The following is a 27,921-nucleotide window of genomic DNA, read 5'->3' as shown; positions in this document are numbered from 1 at the left end:
TATATATACATATATATATATATATATATATATATATAAAGTATATATGGCACGTTGTGAGCTTGTAAATCAGCTATTTTCATTGTGTTTTAAAAGGGAGGCCAAGGTTAATGTGGGTTAAGATGAGGAGTTGCTTTAGAACCTTCATTTTAGTGTGCAGGCTTCATTTCTCTGGTTCTGGTTTAGTTTTCGGTCCTGCATCAGCCCAACATTTTGGAAGTACAGTATGTTTTCTCAAATAAACTATCACATAAGCAGTAGGTGCTATGATATTGTACATAACCCCATTAAACTGATCATTTGTTTTGTATCTGCCCTGACACATAGAAGGACAGACAGACAGACAGAAAGACAGAGAAACTAGTTGGCAAGTAACACAGTTACACAAAGTTCAAATTCATATTGACAGCCGGACAGACAGACTGACAATCAGACAGGCAGGTGGGCAGGCAGGCCAAGTACACGTCGTTCAAAGTGACTCAGAGGAACTGCCTGCACCGCAAAATCTTGCGTGTTCATTTAACTCTGATCATTTTGATCGGGTTTTGCCGGGTAAAGCAGGGGCGAGGTTATACCTTTCCTCCATCCTTGATGGAGAGGAAGTCGAACTGCTTCTCCATGCTCAGGTCGTTGAAGGCCAGGTTGATGCGGCTCTCGGGCTTGGCAATGATCAGCCACACACAGTGCATGTTGTTGCCGTACTCCTGGGGGTAGTTGGGAGTCAGGAGCACTCCTGATGGAGTGGTGAAGTTGAAGAAACAGGAGACTGTGGGAGGGAGAGAGAGAGAGAGAGAGAAGGAGAGAGAGAGAAAGACGTAACATGAGAAAATACAATCAAAGCAGCTGGAAATAAGTCAGCCTCGTTCGGAAGGCACAGAAGAACAATGGCAAATCCCATTTACTTTCGCTGACTACGATGCGATGTGATTTCGATACAGTACATTTCTATTGAATCTGGAGAAATCCACTTCACGGTCCATCTGCCAGAGAGTCCTATTCCACCGAACATCATTTTAAACACCAGTAACAACAAATCAGAACATAAAAATATGTCCTGTTGTGTTGCAATGGTAGCTCATACAGTATGCTGTAGGAAATTACGGGAAATGAAATCCAATATAAGACAGTCACCAGTTACAGTCAAGTAAAACCAACAGATTTTTTTTTTGCTGTGATGTGATTACCCTGCATTTCCTATCCCAATGTTTGCTCATACTATACTGTAGGTTCCTGAAACATACTGTACATGTAACAGAGCTTTATTGGAACGCTGATTCAGATTTCTTGAAAAGTAACGTTTTAGACATACAAGGTTTCATACAAGGTTTCCACCCAACAATGACGAAAAGGTAAATACATTTGCAAATGAATATATAAGCTCAGGCAATTGCCAGTCATACACATATTATCTACAGTAGCTTTTCATTGTGAAACTCTCCTTGGCGAGTACAGTACATGCCTGCAGGGACGCAGACAGTTTGTTAGAGGTTCACTAAATACACATCATCTCCAGGGTCATTCAGCTCTGTGATGTTATCTGGACACTGTGGCATTTTGTTTTACTTTAAATATTTTGTAATTATCATCTTAATAATAAAAGAAATGCGGGCATTATGCACTCCGCTCTCTTTCTCTTCGCGCTTTTGTTCTCTCTTCTCCTCTCTATTTGTCTTTCATGGCGTTAATTAGCCAATAAACCCTCCTATTGTTCCAAAATCCACAGCCCTCTGCTAGGCAAAGTGTGGGGATAATCTGAACATTTATTATGCAGCTCTCCCAGTGCGCATGCAAAAAGGGGCATATTGATGTGAACCCAACACACACACACACAAAGGTAAAGCACTGTACTCGTACACAGGGACAACACGCAAACATTCAAAGAGTAATCGAGCACGCACACACACCCGCACAAAGACTTTATATAGAGACTATATTCAGACTAAGTGTGACTCATATAAAGAATGAGTGTGTTTCACTTACAGACACAGCTGGGCTTCTTGGCCGACCACTGGTTGTTCTTCTGACAGGTGATGTTCTTCTTGCCCACCAGCTCAAACGCAGGCAGACACTCAAAGTACAGTCTGTCCCCGTGGCGGAAGCCTACCCCCTCTCGCTTGCCATAGCCTGGGATCCCAGGGTCTCCACAGCTGCCCTGATCGATTTCTATATGAATGAAAAGAACACACACAAAAGAACACCCACAAAACAAGTCAATATTAGAGCACGACCGATGCCAAATTTTTGGGTTGAAGCCCATCCCTATTTATTTTTCAGTAGTCCTCAAACCACCGAATAACAATGTTTTGTTCGACTTTTTCAAAACAAATGACTTTTTGATAGATAAAGAATGAACGCATGAACTGAACTTTATTGTTTTTAAACAATTAAGCTCTGTTTGCATTTTTTTCCAAAAATAGCAGATCACAAACTTGTGAAAAGATTTGCCTATAATGGCGTGCCGAAAATAGGCGCGGCATGTTGAAAGTGGTTAAAAATAGGAACACATCCGCTGCATAATTGCCGATACCGATCATCCAAAAAGAAGAAGAAAAAAGACAGATATATCGTTCTGGCCAATATATCGGTCCGGCTCTAGACCACTGTTTCCCAAACAGTGGGTTGGGACCCATGTTTGGCTCGTGGACCAATATTTATGGGTCGCGGGTAAATATCCTTTTCATCAATTAAAAACAATTCCAACATTTTTCAAAAGTAGTTCATAAATAAAAAAAATTAATCAAATATTTCCATAAATAAATGTAAAAGAAATGATTAAGAAGTAGTGGAAATAGTAGATCTTGTAGATCTGCTATTTTCACTAGTCTGGGTCCCGGTCTCTCTTGGGTCTTGAGCTAAAAAGTTTTGGAACCACTGCTCTGGTAGACAATATAGGTTTGTGCACTTGATCCTGTTCCGTCTCCCAGCAGACCATTCCTGGTGGGGCACGGATAAAATAAGACGCAGAAGAAAACCAATCTTCTTAGCGATATTGTCTCTTTATTATACTCTGTTATTAAAACTACCTTTTCAGTGACATATTTAGGTAAGAATTCTAGATGGTGTCCATGAGGAACACAGCACTCGTCTAGACTAGCAGGAGTATGTAGGCCGCCGCGAGTCGAGTGTCTCGACCACTGCATCATAGATGAGCAGATTAATGAGTCTGAATTAACATGGCATGGATTTTGTGCCAACAAAGCACAGTTAGGTGGCTGTGTTCACAGAAAGCGTATGCCAGTGCATTTCTATGGTGCCGACGCTTTAAATGGTGCATTTATATAGCGCGTTTTATCCAACGCGCTTTAGGGCATTCTCTTCTTTTTTAGCACTGTCATAGAAAATAGTTGACCTTTTTGAGAGGAGTTCCACTCATCAATATTATTTTTCGACCAATCAATGAAAATTGAGGTAGAGGCGGGATTAAAAAGATCAACACACGCGGCAGAGGAGCAGGGGCGGATTTAGCAAATACGGGGCTCCAAGCAAAGCTCAACTCTGAGCCAATGTTATGGGCTAATACATTTATTTAACATTCTGATTATCGCACACAACAGTGCACTCCCCAGTCTGCACCCGAAGTATAAATATGTATTAAAAACATATACATATTTTTTGTTCCTATATGCCTCGGGGCTCCACGCAATTGCTTGGCTTGAGTGTTTGCTAAAACCCGGCGCCCCTGCAGAGGAGAGTGCACCAACTCCTTCTGAGAGAGGGATCTTCATTGAGATCCACTGCAAGAGCAATTGCAAGGATTCGGTTTCTGGAATTCATGGGTTTCTGTTATGCTATCCGTTAGCTATTCATTTTGTTCAGGCTATATTAGTACTAATAAAACAGTTGACATGATGATCTAACCTGGCAACAATAAGCACTCTGTCCACTTTGGTATTCAGATTTTTGATGTCCAAAAAACACTTACTGTGCACAGCCCCATTACATTGCTATTGTAAACCCATTAAGACCTAAAGCCGATTCTACAAATGTCTCCTAAATCCTAACAGTTTTCTGAAAAACGTATGTTTCTATATCAGTGGTGCTCAATCTTTTTCATGTCAAGGACCCCCAAAATGATATGTATTTGGCCGCCCACCCCCATCTAAAAATATTGTTTTCCAGGGACCCCCAGGAGCAAAGATTTGAGTAAAAAAGATTTGCTTTAAAATAATATATATATTCAGATTTGCACACATTTTCACGATTTCTCAAAAATAGCAGATCTACAAGCTCGTAGCGTGGCACTTGGTGCCGTGCTACGAGCTTGTATATAAAGTGTAATATATATATATATATATATATATATATAATATATAAAGTGTAAAATAATGCTTTTTAGCTCAAATTAAAAAGATCACACAGATGCGTTGTTAATGGGTTAATGAACAGCAACTAAATAGACACAATGCCTTGTCCTTAGGAGGGCCAATACTAGCTGCAGGCAATAGCTCTTGGCCATGTCCTACCGGATGATTGGTGATAAGTGATACTGTATGTTTTTCAGCATCGTTTCCATGTTGCCACGATCAAGGTCAGAACGATAGAGTATGTCTCCAACTGGATTGTTGGTCCACTGACAGTAGCTTAAACTGTATAGCTGTCTAAGCTATGTGATGTAAAGTCACTGGACAGGCCTGCCTTTCTGCTGACGCGACCTGCTGACGCCACAAAAAATAGACCTATATATTTTTTATATATAAAACACAGTATGAGTGTGTGTGTGGCAGTGAACTGTATATGCACATGCCTCTGTGTGTGTGTGTGTGTGTGTGTGTGTGTGTGTGTGTGTGTGTGTGTGTGTGTGTGTGTGTGTGTGTGTGTGTGTGTGTGTGTGTGTGTGTGTGTGTGTGTGTGTGTGTTCACATGCAAGTGTGTAATTGTCTGTATATGCAGTCATGCGTGCAATGTGTATGTGTGCACATGTGTTAAGGTAACCCCTGCTATGTAGTCAATTATTTAGTATGTGGAAACAACAAATGAGCCAAGGCACTTGCAGTATCATAGACCTTTTTTCTTTTTTAAACCAATACTTAGTTGACTGGATTCCTAATGGCTCTACATACAGTACTAGATCCCCTCCGGTTTTCACTACACTAAATATCTTCGCCAAAAATCTCTAAGCTTTGAAATACAAGGGCTCAACTGGTTAAGTGGGGGAGAGCGGAAGGGCTGAAGAGAAGGAGGGAGAGGACCAGAAGTGGAGTGGTAGCCCTCAGATGGGTCATACAGTCAGTCCAACAAGCACCGTATATAACCTTCTGAGTTGGACGGTGCACCATCAGACAAAAACCCTGTCCCCGGTCTTTCTGATACACATCACATCCATTTGTTTATCTATTTTCCCTCTCTCTCTCTAAATATTAAATGAAAGCAGTTCTCCCAGACCTAGTTCACGAGTAAATGTTATGCACATCAATGTGTTTCTCTCTCGGTGTTGCAGGACAAAATAAATCATAAAATCAGAGGGAAAAAAATCAGCACAACAGCTTGCTGCTCCAACAATTTTACTGTGCATGCACAGTAAAATTGTTGGAGTAGCAAGCTGTTGTGCAGATTCTCTTTTTCCTTTTGATGAAAAACCCAGACCTAAACATGAATTATGTGTATGGAAATACAAATGAGGTTACATGAGTTAAATTGGCGCGTGTGTGTGTGTGTGTGTGTGTGTGTGTGTGTGTGTGTGTGTACACACAGAGAACTTGTGCAAAAGTGTTTAAACTAGATACTATAGCTGGAATAAATACCACTATTAAGGGCAAGTGATGAATGGTTCTGAGAGTGTGGGTTCATCTCGGGCCAGAAGCAGGCGGGCCAACTGCTTTTATTGTACGACAGTGTGATTTTCTTACTTGTCCTGGATTTTATTTTTGAATGATACAGTATGCTGTGCTATCAAGTAATATTTAACCACTTTAACCCTGTCATCCCTATTTTGGACATGGCGAGAAAATACCAAAAACATATATATTTAAACAAAATAAAAAAATTGCAATTTTTTAAAAAATAGCAGAAATGCAACCTCACATATAGAGAGCATTTTTTGCTCTTTGCCGTAAAACAAAGTGGTCTCTCTCTTTGTCCTCCTAATGTTTGTTACCCTTCCCCCCTTCTCTCTCTCTCTCTATTTCTCTCTTCCCTGCAATGCATCCATCCCATCACTGTGTGAAAAACATTCACACTTGCACAGGGAGCTGACCTGAGCACTTTCAGGCCTGCACGCGTGTATGTATGTGTGTGTGTGTGTGTGTGTGTGTGTGTGTGTGTGTGTGTGTGTGTGTGTGTGTGTGTGTGTGTGTGTGTGTGTGTGTGTGTGTGTGTGTGTGTGTGTGTGTGTGTGTGTGTGTGTGCGTGCGTGCGTGCGTGCGTGCGTGCGTGCGTGCGTGCGTGCGTGCGTGCGTGCGTGCGTGCGTGCGTGCGTGCGTGCGTGCGTGCGTGCGTGCGTGCGTGCGTGTGTGCGTGCGCGTGCGCGTGCGTGCGCGACACACACACACACACACACACTCTTCCAAACCTATCCTCCCTTAACTCTACACACACACCCATTTAATTATCCCTGGATTTATGCACCTCTCTCCCTCTCTAGGTTGCACATTTCAGATGTGGAGCGGTATATGGCGTCCTGTGGAAGGCATCCAGACCTCCGAAGGAGAAAAACGTGCGAGCGGGGAGGAGGCAGGCTCATTCATCCAGGAAACGATGGCAGAGCTCTTAATACCATTTTAAATCTCACAGGGGGTGATGCCGGGCATAAATCCATACTCAACCCCGTAATGACGATCATCATTTAGAACACACGTTTAGAGCTAGCCTGCACCGTCTAAACGCATGGCCGTCCCGCTGCTTTGAAACGCTCAAACTGCCGGACGACTCATTGATCTTAGAAGAAGTCACCTTTACAGGGGAGTCTGGAAGGCCGCGCTTTGGGGAGAATTCGGGAGAGCAAGTATGTGTGTATGTGTGTGTGTGTGTGTGTGTGTGTGTGTGTGTGTGTGTGTGTGTGTGTGTGTGTGTGTGTGAGAGAGAGAGAGGAGAAGGAGAGAGAGAGATGGAATTGGAAGGGAAATGAACCATGCCAATGTTTTAGTCTCTTCAGAAACACGGCATAGGCAATACAACAAAAACAAACATGCGCATGCATAAATGCAAAGGTATGTGAACACATCACACTCACACACACACACACACACACACACACACACACGCGCGCGCGCGCGCGCGCGCGCACACAATGCCCTGGGTGTCACAGCAACATACAGTAGCAGAGTCAATGATGAAGAAAAAAAAACCTGCAAGTGTTTCTCTCAAGTAGGCCTCCTCCTCCCTATGGGTCGCTACAATTAGAGCACCAGGGAGAATGAGGGAATAAATAAGAAATAAGAATCCTTTGATGTGTGTGTGTGTGTGTGTGTGTGTGTGTGTGTGTGTGTGTGTGTGTGTGTGTGTGTGTGTGTGTGTGTGTGTGTCTGTGTGTGTGTGTGTGTGTGTGTGTCTGTGTGTGTCTGAAGCGAAAGGCAATTTGTGTCAATGTGATCCCCACCACACACATGCACTCATCATTACGACACGTGTGCTTTCCATAATGCACGCTTTGTGCGGGAGCATTCCAGCGTGCACGTGCCCTTTACGCGCGTGCGCGTTTCTTTGAATGTGTATAAAATGCCAATGCAATGCGTGTTTTGTTTGCGGGCGCTCTCGTGCCGGGGCGTGTGCTATGGAGAGAGAAAGAGGGGATGATGCTGGGACACTCATGAATAAGGGACGACAAGTAATGACATATTTGTTGCCCCCGTCTGCTTGGCATTCCCGGCTCATCCATGCATTTTATAATGGGATTCAAGCACACATTACTGTCCACAAGAGCTAGGCAATCCCATAATAAGCTGCCACTAAGTGTATAGCAGAAGGCTTAGCCTGAAATATGTAGAAGGCGTGTATGTGTTTGCGTCTGTGTGTGTGTGCATACAGTACACAGCTGTTTGCTTAAGTTTAACCATGTTTACCATGGCAAGATGAACTTAATTTGAAGAAATTTCGGTTACCGAGGAGGGAATTTAACAAGCACGTGCACGCACACACACATAGTGGCGGGGAAAAAAACGTGTGTTAGTTGTACAACTATGCTCGCATCTACACTTGATGATATTGCTTAAAATACAAGTAATTGAGAATGCAAATTAGATTTTGTTGAGCTCCAGTCTGGGTGGTGTAGTGGTTCAAAGCGTTTCTTCCCCTTCATTAAGTACAACTCATTGTTTTAATTACACTTCGGTTGGGTGTGCTGCTCCACTTTAAATTATTATTTTATTTTTTTTACGGATGGAAAAACAAGCATCGGTGTGCCAGGGAGACCGTGGTTCTCAGAGACTTCATATCTACAGGAAAGGCAGAGTCCCCACAGTCACGCAGAGACACACACAAACACACACATATTGTAAGCATAATGTGTGAATGTGGATAACATGCGCAATTGCGCATAAACATGCAGTGTTTTTTTTCTCTCTCTCTCTCTCTCTCTCTCTCTCTCTCTCTCTCTCTCTCTCTCTCTCTCTCTCTCTCTCTCTCTCTCTCTCTCTCTCTCTCTCTCTCCCCTACCCCCCGCAATTAAACCCATACACATTGCCTGAAACATTGGATCGGAGGCTGAGAAAAGTCTTGAAGTCAGAGGAATGAACCCGCAGAGTCAAAGATTGTGGGGGTAAACAGTGAGCAAAGGACAGGCAGAAGAGCGGTGAAAACGGGAGGGGGTGAGCAAGAGAGAGGCACGGAGAGTAATAAGAGGAAAAATGTGATAACAATGTGGGGATATTGACTGAGAAGAAGGCGTTAAGTGTCTCCGAACTCTTACACGTTGGAATAAAAGGCTTCAACAAGATTGACGCATCCTCTCTGGCCCTCCTTTCATTTGAAAACTATAATCGGGATGATGGAGGGCGGCCAGACCTTACAGTAGACAAAAAAGTTAAACATGCGCTGTCAGAGCCAATCATATCAGCTCTAAGTTGAAAGTGGTTGTGTTCAAGAGTTTAGGAACAAAGGAACAATTTCCTTTCCAGACTGTTTGGGTTTGTTAGATGAGAGTACACAGCAGTGTTTCTTTGTCATGTTGATTTCTATGAATACGTGCAGTCAGTGACTCACTCGCCATTTTCCGCCGCAGTCTGAAAACTCATCTCTCCCAGGCTCCAGCTCACCCCCCTAGCACTCCTTATTTCTCGGTACTTGTTGCCTATTTAGATTGATCCCCCGGGAATCCTCACACAAACGGATACATTAACACTGAGGATATTACTGTAAAGATTCAAAGGGGTTTATTTGTCACTCACTTAACCCATTAAAACCAGGAACGCATCTGTGTAACCACTTAAACCATTATTTTATACTTTGGCTATTCAAAAATAGCAGATCTACAAGCTCATAGCGCTGCACCGAGTGCCGCGCTATGAGCTTGTAGATCTGCGATGATGAGCTTGTAGATCTGCTAAGCAAAAGAAGACTATTTGAACAAACCCCTTGTTACTCTGTACTCTGAACTTGTTTGGTTGCCACTTGACCATGTTCCCTGCTGTCTGTCGACTAGGATTATGTAGCTCGCTCCAATCATGCACTTCATAGCATGATTGCATAGCATAGGGGCGGCAGTGGCTTGGGAGGTAGAGCCGGATGTCTGAGATACGCTGGTAACTCACTCACTCACTCATTTTGTGAATGTATAGATAGATAAATTGCAGTTCATTCAGACCACGTTGTCCGAATCAACCAGTTTACCAATTCCTGCAGAATCTGGTTTTAATCAGATGAACCCTGGGTACCTCAAACATGTTCACTTCAAACTTAGATTTTCAATGCTTGTCTTGTCCATGACACAGCCAAGTGCCAGAGTGCCCTGTTGACTTGCAAGCTGGCAGGATATTTGAAATGTTCCTTACCTTCATAAGACACCTTGAAGCCCAGGGAGCCACTCGTATCGTCTGTCTTGAAGTTCAGCCACATCAGATGACTGGTGCTGACTACCAAGTCTGGAGTGCTGGTCCCAGACAGGCTGGCACAAGAGACAGAGGACAGGTTAGGTTGACACAGTGTGTTCATTGTTCACGTGCGTGTGTGTGTGTGGGCGGGCGATGTGTGAGTACTGATCACAAGGCTTATAACATTTTGGGATTCAACTTTTTATTTTTTTAAGGTTTGTTCTACCTTTATTGGATAGTATTAGTGAAGAGAGACAGGAAACTGGGAGAAAGACACAGAGAATGACACGCAGCAAACGCCGTCGGGCTCGGGACTCGAACCCACACCGCGCTGTCAGACTACATTGAGCCTAATGTCCGGACCGCTTGGCCAGTGGTCCAGGCTAGGGATTTAACAGTTAATGAAACTAATTGATTTAATCAATTATATTTAGAAAAATCGCTAATCAGTTTTCAGGGACACTGTAGGGCTTAAGTGGTTAATCACACTAATCAATTTGGTCTATTATAAAACTCTATTAGATCTTTTACGTGTTGATTAGTTGACATATCATTAAAATAAATAAGATTTAAAAACTCACTTCTCGATTAAGCAATTAATTGAAAAATGTATCGATAGAATACTCAAATAAGAAGATAATCGATAGCTGCATCAGTATATACATTTGTTATGTAAGTGTATGGTTTCCTCAAGAGCAAGCTGGGCTTTCCAGCAAAATAGACTGGGATTGCCATATATCTTGTTTACTCAGCAAGATTAAAAAAAAGCAGATCATGCTTCTACAACTAGTAACTTCTTGTGTACCTGAGATAATTCACACAACTATCTGATCTCATCTAAGCATTTTAATTAAGCCCTAAGTAACTAAAATGTAATACTTTAATCCCAGCTCTGTAATCCAGTTTGAAGACGTTGCAGGAACATGAGAGTGTGCCAGACGTCAATGACAGAAGTTGCCAGTCAATTTTAATCTGATGTCACAGTGGCAGATTTCAGAGGAAACCCATGTGGATAATTGGATGGATTAAGTCATGTTCAGTGTGTGGGAAATGTACAGTATGTGTGCACAGAGATATAGCGCGTCTGCATGCGCCGTATCTTGCGTGCCTGCTACAGTAGTAACTGCGAGTGTGTGTGTTGTGTTTTGGAACAACAACAAAAAAAAGCCTCCCCTACAAACAACCTTCTTTATCTCCCATCTCTTCCCCATTCCCAGTGGGGCGCGGCAGCCTTCCATAAAGATTGATCTATAAAAACTTTATTGAGGTGGTAAATTTCGGCACAATTAATAACAACATCCTGTGAAATGTTATGGAGCATCTGGCTGGAGCAAACTCCATTAGCTCTTTAAGACCGGGAACGCATCTGTGTGTCGTTTTTAGATTTCTCTGGGCTATTCAAAAATAGCAGATCTACAAGCTCATAGCACGGCACCGAGTGCCGCGCTATGAGCTTGTAGATCTGCTATTTTTGAAAAATCATGAAAAGTTGTGCAAATATTTGATCTTTTTTTTCTTTTTTTTTCGGACATTTGTAACTCAAATCTTTGCTTCTGGGGGTTCCCGGAACAAAATATTTGACAAATGTTCGCTTTAAAAATATATATAATCCAAGATTTTGCCACGAATTTTCACGATTTTTCAAAAATAGCAGATCTAACTTGTATATCTGCTATTTTTGAATAGCCAAAAAAATCTAAAAATGACACACAGATGCGTTCCCGGTCTTAGTGGGTTAGGGGCCATCGATATGCGGCGCACAATATGTGGTGCACAAGGCCCCGCCCCCCCCCCCCCCCAGCACATGGCCCTGATCTTGGTTTTAGCTGTGGCGAGAGGCATGTGATTGACAGCAAAGCCGTACAATCTATTTTTCATGTGCTGCCATCTTGAGAGGTGATGAAATGAAGGAGAAACACTGGGGGAGAAAGAGAGAGCGGGGGAAGAGAGAACCTAACCCTTAGCCCGTATATATACTGTATATAAAAGGATTCTTATCTTTGTTGTGTTTTATGGTGTTTGTATATAGTCTGTTGGGTGTTGTATTGTCTCATATTGGGGGCCACAATGGAAACAAGCTTAGGCTTTTTATGGTGTATTAAATCCACGTTGGCGCTCTTGAAGAATGACTGTTGTTTTGTTTTGTCAATAAATTATTCTATCTATCTATATTTATAATTAGTTGCACACTGGTGTTGCATGCCATAAATAACAGTTACAAGCTCACAAGTTGTGAGCTTGTAGATCTGTTATTTACAGCACGACACCGACACACAACTACAGTAAGTATGATTTTTTTGTTGCATTCATTCATTCAAATTATTGTCTCAGGAATGCAACAAAAACTAAGAAATCTCCATGAATTCAAGGCTTCATGGGGTGTGTAATTGATAGAAAATAAGTAATTTCTTTGGGTGAACTACTCCTTTAAGGCACTGGCACTGCACATTGACAGTGTTAAGAGAGGGAAGTGGGGCAGGGAGAGGAGGAGGCGGGGCAACGTCTCAGAGGTTCTCGAGTTGAAAAGTGAAAGGGTGAGAGAGCGAGGAACTGAAAATGTTAGAGAGAAAGCAGGCAGTGGAAGACGGATGGATGGATGAAAGGAGGGCAGCGTGAAGCGAGAGCCCAGAGGAGCCCTGCAGGAACAGGTGGATGATGAGGGGGAAAGGGTATAGGGAGGGAAGAGCAGGCACTTACACATGGAAGACCGTCTTCTGGTCTCCTATCACGTCTCCGTCTCCCACCGTCAGGGTGTCGTAGCCCCGCTCCAGGTCAAAGTCCTCAAACGTCAGCTTGATCACCTAGATAGGGGGGGGGATGGGGGGGGGACATCACCACGACAACCATGAGCGATACATGTCTGCTCCCTTCTGACACCAGGTGCTGAGCAGTGACCCAACCCCTTACCCATCTGTCACTTTTTCTCTCTCTCTCTCTCTCTAACCATTATTTTATACTTTGGCTATTCAAAAATAGCATATCTATAAGCTCATAGCACGGCATCGAGTGCTGCGCCATGAGCTTGTAGATCTGCTATTTTGGAAAAATCTCGAACATTTGTGCAAGTCTTTGAATATATATATTTTTAAAGCGAACATTTGTAACTCAAATCTATGCTTCTGGAGGTCCCTGGAACAAAATATTTTACAAATGTTCGCTTTAAAAAATATATATTCAAAGATTTGCACACATTTTTACGATAAATAATAATAGCAGATCTACAAGCTCATAGTGCGGCACTATGACCGCGCTATGAGCTTGTATGTCTGCTACTTTTGAATAGCAATTTCTTTGACTCTTCTGTAACTTCATGTTCCATCACATATCCTCACGTTCTTCTTCCTCACTGTCTTCTGCACTCTCCCCTTTTCTCTCCCTCTCTCTCATATTGTCCTGCACTTTGCCATGCATTGCTGTAAAGTAGTTCTGCTTTAGTTGAGGAAAAGTAAATCTTCTCTCTTTGAAAAACCATATATCAAACATGCTGTAGTAGGGGAGAAAGGGTTCAGTGTCTTTGCTCAAGGACAGTTCAACACTATAAGCCAGGAGGAGCCGAGGATCAAACCGGAGAACCATCCAGTTCCCAAGTGGTCATTACCTCCTGAACCCCTGCCGGGCTGCCACCCCCATTATAATTCTGTCTAGGAAAATAAAGAGAACTCCGATTTAGGATGCAAAACACGATCTTCGATCCATCAGGTGACTCAGACTGGGACTTTTTTGTTTTGTTTCTACACTTTTCATTATAAGCCTCAGTGATTTCTTTTCCTAGAAAAAAAGCAGCGATAGAGGACTGATCTTGTTTATTTTCCCAGCGAGCCCAAATGCTTCAGTCCATGGGACCATATGTTCAACACCCCCGGTTTCACCTCCGTTTCACTGCAGCCACCAACTTCTTTCTCCGAGCCAGTTACCATGAACTCTCTCTCTGTCTCATCAACCATCTGATTGCCTGCCAGACGGTCCTCCATGCTTCCCCTTGCAGGTCAAGTGATAAGATACTTCGGTGTGTGATTCGGTGTCACGTGCCGATCTACAAGCCCCCCCCCCCCTTCTCTCTCTCTCGCTCACACACACTCTCTCACACACACACACGCGCACAACCATAGACTGCAAAAAGAATGGACAAAGTGACGCGTATAGACCCGTTTTGAATCGCCCAGTGAGGGCGGGTCTTCACTCGGTAGAACCAATAGAAACCCGATAAACATACCCTACTTTATCATTAGTTTTAGATTGAAAGCATAAAGTGTTTATGAAAAGGTTTAAAGGGTAATAAAATCAAGTACAAAGTCCGCCCAAAGCCTCATTCAGCTGTATTGAGATTATATCGTATTGCGACCAGTAGAAGGTGAAAAAGCTACATCTGCTGGGCCATCAATAGGAACAGCAGGCTGAACGAGAACCAGGAAGTGAGCTTCAATTCCAGCGAAGGCGGGTTTGCCCCTTGGCCACGTCCACAAATTGAATATCCATCTTGATAGAGTGAAGAAAGAGCTACAAAAAAAATAAAATCTAATCAAATCATGTGAATCTCAGGATCCGTATGGGAATGACATGGCTCGCATGTGGATCTTGGACTTCATGCGTACAGCATGTATCAGTCATCTATGACGTCAGTGGTCTACAGTTCAGCATCTATGACACATGACAGCAAATTTGGGCAAGGTTTCATCTTGATCAGAGCCTCACTAACTTCAGTAAAAAAGAAAATAAAGTCATGTATTTCAAAAATGATGAAAGGAGGACAAAAAAAGAGTGGAGGTACTGCTATGGACTTTCTGGTAGTGTGCACAAGAGATTTGGCACTTATCGGTCCAGCGGCTTGAGAGATTAGCTCCGGACACACAGACAGACAGGGGGGAAACAGAGAACAAAGTAAGATAATACATTAAGGGAAACAGGTGGCGAGCCCAGTAAATATGGGCAATGAATTCAGGTTCATCTCCAATATGATGGCTCACAAAATGTCAATTACCAGGGGAAGGGGAGGGAGGAAAAACAATGAGATGAGAACAAATGATAGGAGATACTGTAACAAAAAAAAAGCTAAACCAGACTTGTTTGATCTTCTGTTTCAAATTGGCAGCCACTGAATTCTGCCAGAAATCCTTAATGTTTTTCACAGAGCTGCGAGTGCATAGGACCCTAATGAAAAAGCTTATAAAAATGCAAATTGCATTCTGTCTAATGAAAATTGCCACGGTGGGATAGAGATAGAGAGAGAGAGGAGATGGATGGAGGGAAGGCACAGGTCAGATCACCAGATAAATGGGAGCGAAACTCCGCCATCTGCCAGCCAACAGGTGAGGTACAGAGAGGACAGACAAGGGAACAAGGGATAAAAAAAGAAGGTCAAAAAGTATAAGAAGAGCATTCCTATAGATGAGCCTTTGATGTGGGTATCATGCTTACAGGTATTAAGCGCCCGGTGGCAAAGGGTAAACAAAAAAAAGTTAAATAAAAAGTAGAAACACGTGCACTTGGTCGGCTCAGGACACGAGGGAGGAACAGGAGCCAACTTTGCTTGTGCTGTCTTAAGGTTGTATTTAGATCTAAAACAGCTGTGTCATGCTCCCTCTCACACACACACACACACACACACACACACACACCACCGTTCCCACCGGAGGTTCTGCCTCATTCTCTTTCCTCTTTCCTGACCCAACGTCTCCTCTGGCTGAGGGCCGTCCGTGCGGACGGGCAGGAATAGAACTCTGTTACATCTCTAAAGAGAAAGAACAGCCGCGCTCTGTCTTCATCAGGGCCGGACGGCAGGCCTGAGACAGCCCAAAGTGCCATTGTCTTGTTTCCGCCAGCTGCCCACCAGGCGTACCCAAGGGGGTTGTGAGTACGTGGGGCGCGCGGAAGGTGTGTAGGTGTGTGTGTGTGTGTGCGCGCGCGCGCCCACCTTTCTCGGCTCACCTCACATGGTCTCCTTCCTCGTTCAGCCTGGCGCGATAAAGGAACAGATTTGTGAAAAACCATTTTGTTTGAGTTCACGGAGGGATCTTTGGCAAGCGGGCGGCCGCGTGGCCTTGAGCGCGACTCCCAAAGTCATCGGTCTGAACAGAGCTGCTGTGTCACTTTCATGATATCCTCTGAGCACACTTTCCAAATCTCTTCCATTCTTCTTCCGTCCACCTCTGTCCCTGTCCCCTCGCCCCACCACAGGTGGTTCTAATAACGCTCTTTGTCTTGCGTTGACACCACTCTTGCATTTACCTTTTTTTTTGCCTTGTTCCCCCCCTCACACAATTTATTGTCCCCTGCAGAGTCTTCATGACATTCCTTCAAAAATGCTGTTAAAGCTGCAATCCATAATCCATGGAGCATATCCTTCCGAGGATTTGAACCCCGGTCTCCCGGCACGGCACACAGAAGGCAGGGGATATATTACATTTTGAGCTTGGGGCAATACCAATTGTGTCAACCATCAACTCCAACCACCACAGTTGAGTTAGTAATATTGTATTAACATACTGTACCATGCATGCTTGGTGAAAGGATATTTTATTCACACACACAAAAGTTCAGGATTGCAGCTTTAACTCTTTCAAAAATATCTATATCTATAAGCTCATCTAGATCTATAAGCTCATAGCGCGGCACTCGGTGCCACGCTATGAGCTTGTATATCTGCAATTGTTGAATAGCCAAAGACATCTTAAAATTACACAGATGTGTTCCCTTCCCGGTCTTAATGGGTTAAATAGCTTTGACATTCAAGATACAGTATGTACTGTATGCTGCTATACGTGTCATTTGTCGTGGTAATGAGATTCCACCTTGGGTCCCTATCCATACTGGTCCAAACACACCAGTCCAGTCCAGTTGGTGGTGGCCGGACTATTTTTTACCATTAACTCTATGGCTGGTAGAGGCAGGCTAATTTTTCTCTTCAAAGTCGTTACTGTAATTGCATTTCCTGTTTAGTGCCTGATTAATGAAAACCCGAATTAATCTAGGTCTCTTGGGTCAGAGTTCAGAATGCCTGGTCCACTCTGTCACTGTAATCAGCTAGCAATGACATTTTACCTTGGAGCCGTCTGTGGCCGCGATGACCCAGGTGCAGTTAGCGTTGTTGTCGTACTGGACCGGATAATTAGGAGAAGTAATGATCCCGCTGGGTCCCCTCAGCTGACCTCCACACATCGGTGCTGGGAGATGACATGACAGAGAGGCAAATGTGAAAATCACTGACAAGCAACCAAAAAATATAATAGGCTGTCCTCTTTGTGTTTGTGAACTGCAAAAGGTACATCGCTGAGGACGTCGAGTCTGGGCCCTGAAGATAGCATCTGCGGGGCCCAAAACAAAAATGCACTTATGATAAGCAATGCAATTATGGTACGGAGAGGGGAAGTACACAGCTGCCGAAAGCAATAATAAGCTTAGACAAGGTCAAATGTAAAACCCATTAGGGGACAATCATGCACAGAAGTCCCTCTAGCCCTGGATTGGACCTGCTGTAGGTTCATATTAAATAGCTAAATCAAGGCAGGGCAGAGAGTGTATCTTTACTATCAGTAGGTCAAGAAAGACAACACAAGACCATAATACAAAGAGTAAACCACACCGAACCATATAACCTCTAATGGCTGGATCATGACAATAAAATAGCTGAGTAACTGAAAAACCACTTGTAAAGTTGCATTCTGGACAGAGCAAGGAAAGGATGCTGTTGCATCCACTGTAAGTGCGGGATCACAATTTTCGCACCGTGCAGCTGTCAGCGAGTGCTGGGTAAGGATACAGAGGCAATTGTTTTGTTTATGAACCATCATCAAATCGTAAAACAGCAGTGCCACCAAAACATTATCCACTGAAGTGTGCTCTAAACACTTGACTTGACAATGCAGCACAGCCGTTTACACACCCATGAATGGGAAACTAATGACGGTTTCAAACTCTAGCCATAAATCATGAAGGGGAAACTAATAATACAATAAACAAACCAAAAATATCCAGTTGTAGCACAGTAAAATTAAGTGTTCATTTAAACACTTTCAACCTGCCATCGTTATTTTGGGCATGCCACAATATGCAAACATTCAAAAATATCAGATCTACAAGCTCATAAAGCGTCTCTATTCGTTGTACGACAAAGTATATCTAGGGCGTCAGAGGTGAACTCAGGATGTAAGAATGGATCACTGCTGTATAGCTTTGCTTGCCTCAAGTATACCTTGAAGTTGAAGAAGAAAAAGTTCTCGAATAGTTCTCGAGCAAACTTTTAAAGGACAGTGTGACTTCTCTTATTGAGGTCTCACGGCCCTGGGGTCTCCATTTGGCTGAACATTTAAACACCTCTCTGAATTAAGGCAGTCCATTTCTAATGAAGTCCTTTAAGCAAAAAGGTGTGTGTGTGCACGCATTCATGCACGTGTGCATTGGTGTTGGTGAGTGAGAATAAGAGGACATTGAGCGTCTGTGTATGTGTGTGCGTGCGTGGGTGTGTGCGTGCACGTGCGCACGGCACGCCTGTGCGTGTGTACATGTTTAGGGGTGACATGGAGGTCTTTAAAAGAGCACGGACCCAGCCACCCTGATGTTAATGATACGTTTTCTAGTAGAGGTATTTGAGTGCCAATCACCAAACCCCCTAGGCGGTTCTACCGCCCAATCACACTCCATTATTAACCTGCAAAAACTTTAGCCCATATTCATTCTTGGCACCTCGGCTTTGAATATGCTGGTACAGATGTGGGGGCTTCGAGACTGGAAGGCTGCTGGCATCACAGAAAGTCAGGATATATATCTGGGCAATGCATTAAAGTCAGCAATTATAAGAAGAGTTTAATATTCCTCGAAACCACTTTTATCATTACCTACAAATCTGGAATTTGAACTCAACTCCATATTATACTGTACAGTAGGCAGAAAGCGTAATATTCTTGATAACCATATGAAAGCAGCAATGTGCAATAAGAAAGTTATGATTAATGTATATGACCAGCTTATGAATGATAAGACTACAATGGATAAGCATAGCTGGGTAAGGGACTTTGAGTTTCAGCAAAAGACCGACAAATGTTTCTACATTGCAAAAAAAAAAGAAGGGAAAAAAAGAAAGAAAGAAAGAAAGAAGAAAACCAAAAAGCATTAAACACAATCTAAGATAATCCATAAACTGTATGTGACTCCTGAAATATGTAGTAAATATGATGATTAGTGTTCTGCAGCATGCAGAACGTGACAAAAACAACCTGGTATGCATGCCCATTGATCACAACATTCTGGTATTCTGTTCAAACAGAAATTTAAGACAGAGATTAAAACGGCAATGGATCCAAAGTTATTTATTCTCAGGGATCTGATCAAAAGGCAAAATTGCAAAAAGTACAGTATCATGTTGTATGCTGCACATCTTGTTGGCAGGATTCACTGTATGTATACCTACATTATTAATGTGGTATTTTATAATACATTGCTGTCAATTATTCCTTAAGAAACATCATACAATGTATTGCCAGGAACCCATGCGTTTATAAAAGAAAGGTCTCCCCTCAGTACATACACTTTGCTTGTGAGTGGCCGGCAATAACCTGCATTGAGTGTGGATTTATCTTCATTTGCTCATGAAGCATTTTCTGCTATTTAATATTTCTCCCCATTTTGTGGTTGGATTGTTTGTCTGCTTTGTTTTGTGTATGTGCTTTCATGCTGGGACAACAGTATAAGAAAGGTGTGTGCTTAATTTGACCATGTTTATGCTCCGCCTGGCACGCTCTGTTCTGGTTTTCAATACAGAAAAGAAAGTGGGAGGGCGAAAAAAAAAGTTTTTGGGGTTGAAGAATGAAGTAATTAATTTGAGTGGCGCTTACAGTGAGGGTGACCTTAATGAAGATAATAGAGCGGAGGTGTGGACGGTAAAAGTCCACTGAAGTATCATTTCTCATTTTCTTAATAACAGAGATCAGCCGTGATGATGCTCCATGCCCTCACCTGACCTATTGTACTAGAAACTCCAAAGGCCTGATCACACACTGCAGTCAAAGGCAATGAGGACTCACAGAGATTGTGCGAGTGTGTCTGTGACCGGAGTGGAAGTTAGAAACACCGAGTGTACTGCAGGGCAGCGGCTTTCAGACTTTTTGCCAAGGCACACTAAAAAGCAAGTGGCACTTGTATTCATTCATATACGTGCAAAATAGACATTATGACTTGTGTTATTATCACACTCATCACTCATCACATGTATTTTTATTTACTACGGCCAAACAATAACAATACTATCCAATCTACAGGCTCCCGACGTGCAGCACTGTAACATGCTGTGAGCTTGTAGATCTACTTTTTATTTTATTATAAATTATTATTGTATTGTTTTTCATAATAAATAAATACATTTTCACCTGTAATGCCCAAAATAGGGATGCCAGGTTGAAAGTGGGTAAAATATACATATTTTTTAGGGTATAGAATTCACCTTGGCATTGAGAAATGCGTAATAATAATAATATTAGTAGTATTTATAACGCACTTCTAAGTGCTCCAGAGTAAAAACCTTATTAAAAAAAAGGTATTAAAAACATTGGAGGAAAAAAACTAATACACAACAAAAAAAAGAGATAAGTGCATATGAAAGTACTTAATCTCCTCTCTTTTATTATACTTTTCCATTTACTATATTATAGTAAATTGAAACAAATAATTCATAACTTTTTGTGTAGTCATACTGTGTATATATATATATTGCAATAATAATGCGGCTGTAACAAAATCCCAAGGCACCCATGGACTGGCCTTTCTCATGGCACACCAGTGTGCCGTGGCAAACTATTTGGGAACTACTGCTGTAGTGAAGGGGCTAGGAAACTGTCCAGTGTTACCTTCAGAGGATGAAGATGTGCTTCCCAGATTAAGCCTTAATGTGAACTAATGGTGGTTCTGGTGAATTTAATGAAGACTAATGCTAATTCCACATACACATACAGCAGAGCATGTGGTGAATCATTCTCGAAAACGGTTTTAACATTTTGTTCAAATGGGCTTGGGCAAAACAGAATAAATGGATTCAAGAAGATTGATTAAAGGTACAGTAATAATAATAATCCATTTTTATTTATATTGCACTTTACATTTGAAACAAATCTCAAAGTAGGATAGTTTAACTGCGTTCAAGGAAAGGCAAGAGAAATCAGTGGAGTAAGAAATCATGATGGTAAAAAACTATAAGACTAGTGAATTCACTGTAAAAGATTTGAATTATGTGAAACTTTGACAATGTATAAGTGGCTTTCCCTTCATGTTTCTATCTAAGGGGTCCGCTGTTGCATAGACGAGAGGAAGTCCAATCAATCCGCCCACCCACGTAATCCCTCTGAGATCGGTGTCCCCCTTCTCCTTCGTGATCTAATCTCATTTTGCCTCAATTGGATCACGCAAAGACAAAAGAGCAGGGGAGGACCGGGAGAAGCGGATTTCTCAGTGCACATCAAAGGGAATGAAGTAGCAAAGATGGCCAACGGCGATGTTAAAGGGTATAAAGCGCTCAGGTGATTGCATCACACGTTTTTTATCCGAGAGCGAGTCGGTATTAAACTGATGAGTGGGAAAGTGCTGAAATTGTCACAAAATGGCTGACAGGCAAGCATGTGCCAGGATGTAAGATCAGTGTGGGTGGAAAATATTGTGAGACAGCTCCTGCAAAACAATATGGCCCGTATTAGATGGAAAAAGATTAGGAGATACTAAAACAGGCTCTGGCCAGAGGAAGAGCCTAACCTTGTGGCATCAATGCTTCAATCAATCACAATGTCAAGGCAGTCTTCACAAATGACATATTCCACCAAACACACATAAAAAATGTATACGGCTAAAAGGATCATACCACTGTAAATACATGTCATTGTTTATGTGTGTGTGTGTGTGTGTGTGTGTGTGTGTGTGTGTGTGTGTGTGTGTGAGAGTGTGTCCGTGTCTGTCTGTGACCAGCTAATCTCCAGCACCGTTGGCTTGGTCGCAGCGAAGCTGTGCACACACACTCCCTGGATGCCAGAGCAGAACCTGCGGCAAATGTTTTCACATGGGCCTCCTGGACCAGGAGGCCAATTTTTGGCCGATATTCCATCCTGATTGGCTAAGATTGGCCGATTTTTACCTATAACTGCACCGAAACTTTGTAAGCGCACTCCTTAAAGACAAGGAAAAACCTTTGCCCAACATTTTTCACATCTGCCTTTTGTAGCGCCACCAGGAGGCCGACTTATGTAAACAATGTTTTTGATATCACTCCTTCAGATGTTATCCAAATTTCACACAAATCGGTACACATGATCTCTAAAGTCATGTGATCAAGACGAATCCGTTACATTTTTCATATTCCATCCTGATTGGCCAAGATTGACATCTAAAGTTTGCAAGAGTGGCCCGTTTTGAACAAAATGCCTCAAATCATGAACACGGCGTCCGATTGGTGAAACTTTGCACGCACATTCGTACTACATTGAGGAACGAATGCCATCCTCTTGACATTGCCCTATTATAGCGCCACCAGGAGGCCGATTATTGCAAAACAATTGTTTTATATTACTCCGACAGATTTTATCCAAACATCACGCAAATCGGCAGAGGTTTTTAATGATCCATTAAACCCATCCACAAGTGAACGACAGAGCTAAAGTCTAGATGAATTAATCTATCGTGTCTCTTTTCATGTCTAATTGTCTGACCACTGTGTCAATTTGGCTTCTGCATTACCATCTATGTCCTCTAAATGCTGTATGACACCTAATTTCCCCCTTGGTATCAATAAAGATCGCTATCTATCTCTAGCCATCCATCTATGTAAATAAATAAACAGGTGGACAGATAAGCTCAAAGTTACTGCCATCCTTGGCCTTGAGGATCCATACTGTGCCATTGAATGAGACCTCAGCTCGCCTGCTTGTCCTTACCTCAAGGTTGATTCTCCTACAAGTTACGCATGCAAGTTCAGTTTTTGTGTTTTTATGACAACATGATTTATGAACTTCTCATTCTCAGCGTGAGGCAACAATGTTTGGCTTAATTACTGCACAACTTTTTGGACCTGCCTGTCGGCACTTTGCAATTACAGGGCCCTTTTAGAGTAATGACCCAGCATTTAGTGCTGTTGAATCAATGAAACAAGACAAATAATCTGCACCCCCCCCCAACCCCCCCCACCCACCCACCTCCATCCTCCCAGAATTGCCAATCTCAAAAGGCGACTGATTGATTGAACAAAAGGGGGAAAGGGGCTTTTGCAACCCAAACACAGCCCATGTCTATAAATCGGAGTGACTAATGACAACATGGGCCTCTAATGCTTCGTCATGAATTGAGCCAAGGGGAAATTATGAAGGTGTGTGCAGAGTGAATGTGTGTTTTTGTTTGTTCATAATGTAGTAGTGTAAGTAATTAATTGGAATGTGCATACATGCAAAGCTGCAACATGACTTCCAGTTCTTATCTTCTGTTAATTTTCCATTCATAATGAACCTTTTTATTAGTTCTATACATTGTATTTTTTTTTATGATGCAAGTCACTGTTTTGTAATAGCACAGGACTAGGCTATATGCCAATGGTAATGGCCGTGAGCAGAGGGGGTTCATAGAGAGAGTGATCAGAAAATAGACTGTATACGTCTCTGCAACGTACTGCAATTTCAGCAAGTTCTGCCTCTGCTGAAACACTCACTACATACCAGCTGTGATTGCACTTTGAAATGTATTGGGTTTACTTGGATATATGTTGCCTGAGCCCCTTCATACAGGGACTAACAGCATGTCACAGCTAAGTTTCTACAATGTATTACAGGGCTTTCAAAGGTTTGCGCCACACTTATATATCCATGTAGCGTAAGACATTTTTCGCCACAAAACCACCAAAACCCTCTACACTTAGTAAACTGGACCTGAAGTGGCTCTCTGCTTGGACCGTTTTTTTAATGTCTGCTCTACCCCAAATGACTTCGCCAAAAATCTACAAGCTCACAATGCGTTGCAATGCAAAATGTTGTGGGCTTGTAGAAGTTTGGCTATGTTTGGCTAATGTTCCCGGAATATGGATGCTGGTGTTCAGCTGCTTAAAATTATTTTATATTTTATATTATTTCAATTGTATTATTTAATTTTAATATTATGCTTAAAAACGCCTTTGTACCTTATGTAAAGCACGTAGAATTAACTTCATGTATGAAATGTGCCATATGAATAAACTGGCCTTGTCTTAATAATATCGCTGGTTTATATTTACACTGTAAAATAAATACATACACATGAAATGCAGATATCCCTTCTTTGCATACAATAACGACCAACCTTCTATCCGGTCTTATTAATTCATAAATAATGAATTTAGTTCAGCTAGCTAATAGCTGAAAAATGCATAACCAGAAGGCATATAACAGACGCTATATGCATGGATCATGACCATTCACTGCTTGTCACCAAATGGTGATTGCGACACACGCCCACTGGGCAGTGTGGCTGAACAGACTGGAGGCCAAGGGAAGCTAGCCAAGGGTCAAAGCCAGGCCAACCACAGTAAAACACGTCGAATCGATAACGGAAGAAAAATACAAAATGCTCAAGGGGTGTGAGGCTCAGATATGCTCGGATGGAAGGGCTAACAACATGAATAGATAAGTGTAGATAGATACGGTAAGTATACTTGATGTATATACAGTATGTGTATACCTTACCTCTAGTATTTCCCTCCTTAATTCTGCACATCTCCGGTGCTGCCAAGAGATTTTCTTATCTTATCGATCTTATTTTTTACTGTCATCTTATCTTATCTCTTTTTTTATTTCACTACAATCCAATATCATCTTTATTATTATCATTTGTATATTATATTGCTGTTGTTAGCGGTCTTGCGGACCATGCCACATGAGTGACAAATGAACCCCTTTTGATGCTCTTGATTCTTGAATACGGGCAAACAACATGAGATGTAGAGATAGGTTTCAGATATAAATAGAGTAATTTGCCACAGCCAGACAGTATCCATCACTGGGGGGGGGGGGGTGCATATAAACACAACAGCCTACGCATGTATCCTCACCTCTGCAGATGGGCCTGTCGTCACTCCAGCCCACGTAGCTGTCCGTCACCCTCAAACAGCTGATACTCTTGGAGCCCTGCAGCTCGTAGCCCTCGTCACAGGAGAAATGCACCGTCGCACCCCGTCTGCAGGGGGAAGGATGGGTAGAGTGTGTCAGCATGACAAACATTTCTCTGCAGTTTAACCACTTAACCACTTGAACCCCATCAGTGGTGGAAAAAGTACTCAAATGTTTAAGTACCAATAATGCAATATAGAAATACTCCGTTACAAGTAAAAGTCCAGAATTCAAAATTTACTTGAGTAAAAGTACAAAAGTATTGGCATCAAAATATACTTAAAGTACCAAAAGCAAAGGTACTAAAATATTTGAAAATAGCCGATCTACAAGCTCACAACGCGTCGCGACTATTTTCACAGTATGTATAAAATAGGGCTAAAGTAGTTAATGCATGTTTTTTAACTCATATAGTGCCAATGACGTCTTTTGACGGCCGTTTTCAGTGTGCCATTAGTGCCAATGACGTCTTTTGACGTCTCCTAAAAAAAAAATTTAATATTTTTTTTTTTTTTTTGGTTATTTTTTTTTCTTTTGAATCTCAAAGGAACTAGGTGAAAACGATTTTCAAAAAGTTAATTCTCCATCCACTTCAATGTTAAAATGTAAACGGAGAAAAAAAATTCTCCGTTTGACCCAAAATGCCTTTGGCATATGGATCAACTAGCTTGAAATAAGCCTGGCAGTGAATGAGTTAATATCATAATTTATATCCAAAAAGTAACTAAACTTTTCAAATAATTGTAGTGGAGTAAAAGTACAATATTTGCCTCTGAGATGTAGTGGAGTAGAAGTAAAAGTATTGCAAATAGGAAATACTCAAGTAAAGTACAAATACCTCAGAATTTTACTTAAGTACAGTACTTAAGTAAATGTACTTAGTTACTTTCCACCACTGAACCCCATGTATATACTTTGTTGACAGGGGTCCCCCTGCATGGTCTATACTTGGTCCAAATCCTTTTTTCCCTGCACAACAAATCTCTTGCGGTGAAAATAGCTGATCTAGGAGCTTACAGATAGCAGTAGATTGGCTATTTTCACCCTAGAATGGGGACGCTAGGGTTCTGTAGTTAACATCTTATCTTACTTAACCTTAGAGAGGCACTTATCAAAGTGACTCTTTTGTCTAGGCTTCAAACACAGCAAACACTCGTTTGATTTGACATTCCGCCAACATAACCCTTGAAGAGAGGACTCTTCTCTTCCGCCAGTGCCAGTCTCTACAATTCCACCTAATCCGTTTCCCTCTCTACTCTGAAACATCTCTGTGAGAGTGGAAATGCAGATGAGGTAACAGCAAGGGACAAAATGTTCTATCAGGAAAGGGAGGAAAAAAAGTTTCAATTGTCTTTGGCTTCCCTGCTGTGACTTCCCAGAGTGTTGCATTGTGGGAGATGGATGGTAGCCATTTGTCTGTGTTAGGGTCTTGGTGGGGGTGACCATTGATACAGCAAATGGCTCTGACAAGGGAGAAACTCTGCAGGCCCACTGGTAATCCCTACATCCCACTGAGACAGCCTATTAGTGTGCACTGGCTCAGATGGTGGGATATTTATTTCTGAGAACACATTTCTCTATTTGTTTTCTGCTGGGATGGTTTCGGATGGTGCACCATTGGGGGCTGGCGGGTGCCGTATGCTAGAACTTGTAACTTGGCACCTTATAATAAATATTGGCAGCTTATAATAAATATTCTGCCGCAGTATGTGTGTTTTTTTTTTTAATTAACCAAACAAATTAAATCTCTCTAGACTTGTCTCAATATTGTGTTGTTTTCATTCTCTCAACATAAACCCTTGCTCCCGAATCCTCCCAACCTTTACAACCAAAAAATATACATATGTCAAAAAGTATATACTGTATTCTTACTGTTCAATTTTAGCCATTTTGAAACATGCATGTGGAATGTAGTTTGTTACATTCAAGCAGTGGTTTTTAATCTTTTCATGCCCAAGGCACACTCATGGGCAAGTCCAAATCTCAAGGTTAACCTGTAGCAAAAATAGCCGATAATCACAAGCCCAAAATAGGTTGAAAGTGGTTCAAATATATTCTTTTAGGGTATGAAGGTGGCTTTCTATAGGGAGATGACTGTGCACAACACATTGTACTGATATAGTAAATTAAGACATAATTAATAATTGTTTAATATAGTTGTATATTTTTCATTATTAAAGGGATACTTCACGGGGAAACATTTAAAAAATATATTAAAAATAAATGAAAAAAGTTATGGAAAATTCATGGCCCCCTCACGCATTAGAGTGTCCTACTAATGTGTGAGGGGGCCTTTATTTTGCCATAACTTCTTTCATTTTTTTTTAATATATTTTTTTAATGTTTATTTTATGTGAAAGTGAAGTATCCCTTTAATATGTGGCTGTCACAAAATCCCAAGGCACACGTGAACCTGTCTTGGCACACCGTTTGGGAACCACTGAATTCTAGGATATTACATGTGTACCTGAAATCAGAGCCTTTTCTCTTCCCTCGATCTGGGATCCCTGGGTCAGGACACATGTTGTGTCCCTGTGCCACGCCCATTTGAGACACTAAGACAGAGAGAGAGAGAGCGAGAGCGAGAGACAGGGAAGTAAACAACAAGACAGAAGAGATAACAGATTATTAAAAGCACAAAAACAAAACAATTACCTTCTTCTGTAAAGGAAAATCTTGCAAAATCTTCACATCAAAACAACATTGCAGAGCTTTGTGATGTTAATTTCCCATGACGTGAATGTCAGCTTAAGTGCCCACATTAGCATTTCTCATTGACACCAGGAATATGTGTGACATTTAAATTGCCAATGTCGTTAGCCTTCTCATATATCAACTTGACGCTTAATTTATCATTTTGGCCT

The 27,921-nt window shown here is 41.9% G+C and overlaps 1 protein-coding gene across 1 annotated transcript in view; it reads right to left on the bottom strand.

Annotated features, from left to right (window-relative positions):
* Positions 1-27,921, bottom strand: part of csmd2 (CUB and Sushi multiple domains 2) — a gene marked incomplete at both ends in the record, with an annotated part of 387,232 nt that overhangs the window by 160,069 nt on the left and 199,242 nt on the right. Inside the window, 7 exon segments of the mRNA XM_080442648.1 lie at positions 576-766; positions 1,981-2,163; positions 9,924-10,036; positions 12,660-12,763; positions 17,001-17,122; positions 25,000-25,124; positions 27,525-27,612. Of these exon segments, the coding sequence (XP_080298774.1) occupies positions 576-766; positions 1,981-2,163; positions 9,924-10,036; positions 12,660-12,763; positions 17,001-17,122; positions 25,000-25,124; positions 27,525-27,612 (926 nt within the window).

Source organism: Gymnoscopelus braueri, assembly GCF_963280865.1.
Source record: "Gymnoscopelus braueri genome assembly, chromosome: 11".
In the NCBI taxonomy this organism is placed as follows: domain Eukaryota; kingdom Metazoa; phylum Chordata; class Actinopteri; order Myctophiformes; family Myctophidae; genus Gymnoscopelus; species Gymnoscopelus braueri.
Note: the sequence above shows the minus strand (reverse complement) of the source record. Positions and strands in the feature narration are given on the sequence as shown.